This window comes from Sebastes fasciatus, chromosome 20, assembly GCF_043250625.1.
Source record: "Sebastes fasciatus isolate fSebFas1 chromosome 20, fSebFas1.pri, whole genome shotgun sequence".
NCBI lineage: Eukaryota > Metazoa > Chordata > Actinopteri > Perciformes > Sebastidae > Sebastes > Sebastes fasciatus.
In genome coordinates, this window is record NC_133814.1 from 4,772,177 (window position 1) to 4,780,370 (window position 8,194).

Below are 8,194 nucleotides of genomic sequence, written 5' to 3' on the forward strand. Positions count from 1 at the left end.
TAAAAAACGACAACTGCATCAGTTTGAAACTAGCAATGACATTTGCGCTGTGCACCACTTTGCTCCGGTATAAGATGTGTGTCCACCCATCGCCTTTTTTTTTAAAAAGCTTTCCTTTTTTTGGGGAGACTTTGAGCTTTGAGTTTTTCTTAAAGAAGACAGTTCATCATTCTTCTTGCAAGCACCTTCAAAGTCTTGATAGTTGACTGCATCTTTGGCCTCGCTCATCCCACGTATCCTCATATTCAATGATGTTGATGTTCACACTTGGAGGTGGCCAGTTGTTTGTTACACTGGCTCCTTTTTTAGTTTTGATAAAAGTAACTTGATCGTCTTAATAGTGTGCTTTTGGCTCATTAACGTGCTGTAAAATGAATTTCGCCACATCAAAACACAATCAATGCAACTTTACCAATTTTGCCATTTTTTAAATTTATTTGTGAATTGCAGTGTGACAAAACGAAAACGTGATGAAAAAAAAAAAAAAACAATAGAAAAAAAGTTTTAAGAAAGGACACATACAAAACAAAATAGTTCAAATAATACACTATGATAATGACCTATCACATTCAGCAAATTTAGCTAATTAAATGGACAAAAAGATGTAAATTCAGGATGTATTCATGTGTGGGTGTGTGAGTATTTTTGTTAATTTTCAGATCAGTGGATGCTTTGATTATTCTTACTGAAACCCATTCAGTATCGCATTGACATTTCATGAATTGAGTACAGCTTTGAAAGTGTTGTGTTGTTTTATAAGGGCTTGAATGTCTTGTTTAACACTCGAAAAATACTGCTTTGGCCCTTCCAACTCCATGTTACATTCCAATTTAGGAACGTGTTTTCGCAAACATAGTGCTTCTAAGTCGGGCACGTAGGTCCTGTAGTTGTCGTTCAGCAGGTTGAGGTCGCGCTGGTACAGATCCAGAGCAGCGGTGGCTCTGGATCCGTCCCCGTCCTCCAGACGAGCCTGGTGGATCAGCATTTGGGCGTGGAAGGCGGCTCCATTCACCCAGTGGCTGAGAGCTCTGGGTGACATGTGTCCATCTGTCAGCATGGAGTTCTGCATCGAAACAAAGTTGAAGTATAAAGATTCAAATCATCCATAGTGCAAAATAACCATCTTATGCTCTTAGTAATGTAGTACTGACAATTTTTATCACAAATTTATAATTTTTTTGTCTTTAAATGCCTTTACACACTGGCAGCGTTTTCTTTTCTTGCGATTAATTCTCAATATCAATAGTCAATTAATCAATATTGAACTGTTGTTTTTGTCATGAGTACTTGCACACAGAGCACAACTATTACGTGGCGCAGTTCATTTCTCCCACCACGAGGTTGATTTTTTTGCATCGCGAATAAAAGCATCGATCAATCACGTTGTGCGGGACGGGTTGAGTTGCACCTATGTTTATGAAATAACAACCCGGAGGCTCCGTAGTCCGGACCAAGATGGCGAATTATATTACTAGTTTCGACCTTGACAAAGGCCGTGCAGACCAGATCCACTTCCGTTCTTACCTTTCACAATAAAAGTCCTATACATATAATATTCGAAGACTAGTATTTTGCATTTTTGTGTTTTTATTTGTCACGTCCCCAGTGTGTAAAAGCCTCAAGGCAACAATAATTTGGTTTGGTGGAAGCAGTGGTTCTCAGTCAGGATGTGTTGACCTAACCTCAGCAAATGTTGCTAACTGTGTACAGCTAAAAGTTTGCTGGCAGAACTCGCCCTTCTGACCTTTCGTTACACATCATGTTTATCGATCTACATACTGTGTATTGAGTGTGGCTACGTGGACCATGACCTCCGTGCCGTGACTCTTCGGCGTGAATACATGAACCGTTACATCCCTGTACAAAACATAAAACTACTACCCACAACACAAAATGGACTGTGGTGGAATACCTTGAGCCGAGTGAGTTGGACGCTCAGCATGGCCTCTATCCTCCGGGTGTCCTCCAGCTGAAGCCGTGGGCTCCTCAGGTTGAGCGTCAGGCGCCTCATGTACTCATCCATCAGGTCTCGGATCTCGGAGGCTTTCTCTTCAGCGAACACCCTGCGCAGAATGTCTCCTGTGCTCACTTGATCGTTTGTTCCCAAAATCAGCTCCAGTATTATGGAGATGACCAGGGCCCCGAGTCCTACAGCGTTAGGGATCGGCAGCAGACCGCCCAGGGCAGAGCCCAGCTTCTCTGTGTAGGCCGGCAGCTGATTGACGCTCACCGCCGACGACATATAACCCTGCAGCACTGCTGTGGAGTTCAACCCCGAATACTGCACCAGGGAGTTGTCGATGATGATCTCGGGTAGAGGATCGAGGACAAAGGTGCATGAATATGGGGGGTAATAAACGAGGCATCTATTACCAATAGAGTATTCTATTCCCATCCTGCTGGCTCCTCTGCAAAGTATGTAGGAACTGTTTATCCGTGGACACTATTTCACCACAATAAATGATCGAGTGAGTGTGGAAGGAGATGAATAGCAAGAGGCAGCGTGAACCTTTGCATGAGTAAATAAGCAGGATGGACTTTAGAGCCCTAGTATTTGTCTTCATGTGTTTGTGGCCAACAGTTGCATAAGCAGTGAAGGTAGGGAATTCAAAAAGAGCACATATGCTTCAATTTAATATCAAAGCAGCAATGCATCATTTGATAAAACACATGGGAAACTGGAACATTTGCAAAAAGAGGGGCGGGTGCCAAAAGATCTTTTGTCAGAGTAAAAAGACAACACACGTGTTCTACTGTGTCTCATTATGACTTTAATGGCATCGTTATATAAACAGATGTTCAGTTGATATTTAGATGCCAGTTGGTCAATAATTTGTCTTTAAGCACAACTGTCAAACAAAAGTGACAATTTGGGTGTTTTGAAGTGGGGTTGTATGAGATACTTATCTGTAGTCAGTGTATTACCTACAGTACATGACGGTTGTCACGCCCCCAGTTTGGAGAAGCAGACAGGAGTTACCGTACGGGAGCAAAGTGATGTACTGCTGTGGACGGGGCCGGCAGCAAAACGTATTTTAGCCACCTAAAAGAAAGGCCCACCTAAAAAAATCAGTATCAATTTAATTTAAGCTATATTTAGAATATATACACGGCTTTACCTTGCTGTGATACAGCTAAACAGTCTATGTTTACGGGGACGGGGAAATTAAGCCATTATCTATGCTCTCGCCAAAGCAACCAGAGCCCATTGAAAAAAAACAGTAATTTCTCCTCACAGAACACAGGAGTTGCTGGTCTACCGCTGCCTGGATCAGTTAGTTTGTTTGTGTTATTGTGTGACTTTGGTAGTTCGGATTCACCAAAGTCACACAATAGCACAAACAAACTAAACGATTGAGGCAGCGGTAGACCAGCAACTCCCGTGTTATGCAAGATAAAATTAAAATGTTTTTCAATGGAGTCTGGTGGCTTTAGCCAGAGCATGGATGGATACAACAGCTTTAGTTTCTTGTCTGAAAGGGCTGTCTGATGGTAAGGTAAAGTGGTGAAAATATTCTAAATATAGCGTACACTTAAACAGTTTTTTTAGGTGACTAAAATACCTTTTGCTGCCCCCGTCCTCAGCAGTACATTGCTTTGCTTCCGTGTGGTAAATCCTGTCTGTTTCTCCAAACTGGGGGCGTGCAGACCGTCATCTACTGTAGGTAATACATTGACTATGGACTAAGTACCTCATATAACACCACTTCAAAACACCCAAACTATCCCTTTAACCTCATTATAAACCAATACAAAATGATATAAATGTTGAATTAACCTTTTGCTTTGTATTTTCTTAGTTCCACCTCTAATGTCCCAAATGGACTTTTCTTTCTTTTCTCTTTGTTTTAAGAATTAAAAAAATACACAAGGACGTGCAAACAAACATGGAGCCTCTGTTAGTGTCCCCAGATAACCCCATGTCTCATAAATTCAAAGGAAACAACAACCGCTGCAAGCTTCCTCTATTTGATTGTATTACTGTTTAGCTGTAAAATGAGAAAGTTTGTGACCCGGCAGACATGATCAGTTGAGGAAATACCAAGCACCGCCCACCAGCCGGAGCAAACTTTCTCATTTTACAGCTAAACAGTACACTACAAGACGTTTCTGAAAACATTTGAGGAGAGAAATAGGCATTACAGTAACAGAATATTGATTTATATATGATCAGCGCTGCCTAGTTTGACCGTTTGACCGGAGTTCGCGAGAGATTGACAGTTGTCTCAGTTGAATAAAGAGCCAATAGGAAAGCTCTCTCTCTGAAAGGACCTGTGATTGGCCAAAGTCTCCCGTCACAATTTTTGAAAGCCTGAAAACAGAGCCATGAGGAGGTGCAGAAGTCTAGTTATCTCTCAGAACACTTGAATTACAATATGTTGAAAGGTTATTATGGATTTTTTTTTGCCCAATGATGCCAAAAACATTCTGCCTACTGCAGCTTTAAAATAATAAAGGCAGGTGTTGTGTTGGTATGCCGGTGCCGTAAAACAAGCCTTGTTCACTGTCTTAGAGAGATAGATCAAATGAATGATTCATAATACATTTTTCATACTGGTTTGAATATTCAATTTGATAGTATATAGTATCTTTGCTGAGCATCAGTTTTGTGCGATGGGGATTAAAGGCCCGTCTTATATAAACGCCTGTCCCAAATATACACCGGCTGAGTTCAGTGATTGAAGCAAATAAAAGCCTGGGCTATTAATTTCAGTTTTACGGTATATAATGTTAATTTCTACATATATTTTTCAGCTTAAAATGAAAAGACTTAATACCATTTTATCTGTCTGAAGGATCTCTCAACATTCAATGATGCGTGGACATCCGAGGACCATACCATAGTACAGACAGGGGTCATTTCTTTATTTTCTAATTGATTACATTGTTGGAGGAAATGAAAGCTGAACCGTCTTCATCTTTATATGCTTTGAAGGAAACCATCTGCTACAGTGGCATTTTCCTTTCGCAAGCGGTAACCTGAGTCAGCGAGGAGGGTTCAGGTCATATCCCACCATGGAGGTTCCTTTCCCTTTCTTCTGACCTGAAACTCATCTCTCTCTGATCTCCGTATGCCTTGGCAAAATCCTCAAACGCTTCCCCCTGGCACATAGCTGCTATCTCCTCTATTCCTGGGATGAAAAGGAAAAAAAAAACTCTCACCCAGCGAGCATCCTGGAAAGCTCTGGAAACGCTCCTCCTCTCGATTCTTGTCTTTGAAGTGCTCACTTCCTGTCTGCAGTGTACAGGCACAGAAATGATATAAGACAATGTAAAAATGCTGGTCAATGGGCTCTTTCATTCTCTGTATTAGAACATAAACATACAGCAAGCTCCTTTTTTTTTTTTTTTTGTCGCAATGCATCCCAGCGATCAAAGAGCTCCTTCAGCTGAAAGGTTCTTACCTTGCTGTGGGAATTCAGTAAAAGAAACAGCTTTAATGGTTGAATCTAAGAAGAAGACACCACGCAATCAACACTCACACAGTCATTTCTTATCATACTTTAGAAAGACATGGTTAATGGTCCAATCCCAACGTCCAGACTCACAGACTTTCAGACGCGTTCCCGCAAAGTCCGTGAGGGTTTAGGGTTGTCCTGCTGTCAAATCATTAAGTCCTTGAGGACTCTCTCGCAGACATTTTGAGCCCTTTATGAACACTTTCCGTAAGTTCGCTTTTCTGTAGATTTTGCCTGAGGGAATTGCCCAAAATTCATAGCGTTGTGATGTTAAACACAGGGTTACCACAGTTACCAGGGGAAGCGTAAACAAACCAACACGCGTAATTTGCATCATTCGTGTGATTTGACTTTATCTTGAGTGTTGATGGTGTTGCTGCAAAGCCTAGCACAGATCAATCCGAACTCCATTCAGAAAACGAGATTTATAAAAGTTGTTTGCTCGTCATCTTGCGGACAGACTTGTTAAAGCATGAATTCAGGCTTTTTATCACTCTGCAGCATCATTATATAGTTATTTTACATCCTATTGATCCATTTATTGCAGATTAAATCACAGCACAGTCTCTTTATTTGGGGTTCATATCGCAGTAGCCACGTGTGGCTTGTTAGATACAGTCAGTGCAATGGCGCTGTATGTGAATACAGCTCGCCGCCGGGTGATGTTATGAACCCAGACACGACGGCGTTTGGTTTTTCTGACATATCTGGGACTTCCACAACATGTACAAAGCAGCAACAGTGGTTATTTCTTCCATGGTTGATGGCGGAAATGGCAGAAAGAAAAGTTGTTGGTATGTATAGAGACAAGCTCCTTCTCCTCTCTGACGCATGTAGCGCAAATGAACACAAATGATACCGGCGGTCCAACTCGCACAAGTAAAAAAGAGAGGCGAAAATTCGCTTCGCTCTTGGTCTGAACGCATTAGACATTGTGTGAAATTGTCATAATGAGCGTATGAATTCTAGAGTTATGGCCAAAAAGATGTTTTGTGAGGTCACTTTGACCTTTGACCACCCAAAACGAATCAGTACATCCTTGAATCCAAGTGGACGTTTGCGTCAAATTTGAAAAAATTCCCTCCAGGCGTTCCTGAGATTTTGCATTCACGAGAATGGGGAGGCCAACCTGAAAACATAAGGCCTCTGGCAAGGCTGTCTCCGGCACGGAGGCATACAAATCTTACTTGTGAGAATTTTACTGCTGACTCTCAGTCTACAGTCCATTTAGTATGAGTGTGAAATACTGCATTTTTTATGCATCACTGCAAAAGGAATGGTGGAGTTTTCTGAATCACATGCCTACTTAAAGGCTCATTCATTTAAATGTGAAACTCAACAGTGATGAGCTAACATGACTCAGCTTTTTTTGCTCTTTAAAAGATCTTCAATAAAACATTTAACATACTGTAACTTGGTTTCATTTGACAACTTACTGTACGATATGTGAATTCAGTTAAAACATTTCTCAGCTTAAAAAGCTGCATCTTTGTTCAAGGGATGGCATCTGTGAGTATATATATATATATAAAGAGGTAAGACTTTAGCAAAATGAAAATAAGGGCGTCTTTTATTGTGTAATAGACTGACTGCGGCCAAAGCAGTGCAAAAATAGAAGCATAATGTGATCCACCGGTGTTACACAACTGCTTATGGGTAGGGGACTCTTGACGTGTGTTATTAAGTTTTGTAAGGCTGCCACATCCAGGCTGCGTGTTTTGCTGCTGTTGAGTTTGACGTCAGAAGGAGGGAGGGAGGGAGGGAGGGACAGGGGGAGAGTGAGGACGGAGGAGAGAAAAAAAAAGAGACCTCATATTTCACAGAGATCTCGTTCTAGTAGAGAAAACTAATAACAGCGTGGAACAAGATACCGCCTCTCAATCTCTCTTTCAATCTTCTTTTCTGTCACTCTCTCTGTCTTTGTCCTGTGTTTGTATTAGTTCATGTTGGTACTGTTTGCTTTTATCAGTCACAAGTGGATTGAGACACACACATGTTCTATTCAAGGTATCAGACTCCTACAGGTAGTTGTCAAGGACAGTAGCCAAGGCCGGACAGCTATTCTTCCTCCAGTCACCATGCACAGCAGTAGCCTAAGCTCATACAATATCCTGTATTGTTATAAGACACCAGGCAGATGCGAGCGCAGCATGTCTGCATATAATAATAACATTGAAGTTTATTCATATGGCACTTTTCTTAACATGGTTAACAAAGTGTTCTACCGTAAAAACAATAAAGCAAACTGAGAAAAATAAGGGTAAGATATATATATATATATAAGGAAATAATAAGGAAAAAGAAGAAAGAAATACAATGAATATAATAATAAAAAAGAAATGAACATAGTTAAAATGTTTGGTAAAATAAGTAATTTGCCTTATATCAGAAACATCCTTTCTTAAGTCTAAAGTTAAGATTTTTCCCAATTTGGTATTACAAAAGCAAATCTAATTTAGGGATCCTATCTTATTTTATTTAAACTTATTTTATCTCAGGTTAAGAAATCCTAAATACTCAATCCAACATCGCTCATCAACTTCAATGTCTGTAACCTAGTAACCAACGCTACTTTTCATCTCGCCGTGCTAAACCACTTTGAAACCATTGTTTTTCTCATTGAAACATACTGAAACATTCATTAAAACGTACACAAAAATGGATTTAAAACAATGGCGGGCACTTAACTTCAAGACAGATAAGTTACAGGTGTTGGTAACATCTGGAGAGAAATC

General features: G+C 40.6%; 1 protein-coding gene across 1 annotated transcript; it reads right to left on the reverse strand.

Moving 5' to 3' along the window:
* Positions 1-412: 412 nt before the first annotated feature.
* Positions 413-2,499, reverse strand: LOC141758697 (uncharacterized). Its single transcript, XM_074620324.1, has 2 exons — positions 1,913-2,499; positions 413-1,063 (listed from the first exon to the last, which is right to left on the reverse strand). Exons 1-2 carry the CDS (start codon positions 2,393-2,395, stop codon positions 716-718), a joined length of 831 nt encoding a protein of 276 aa, XP_074476425.1. The 5' UTR covers positions 2,396-2,499; the 3' UTR covers positions 413-715.
* Positions 2,500-8,194: the final 5,695 nt, after the last annotated feature.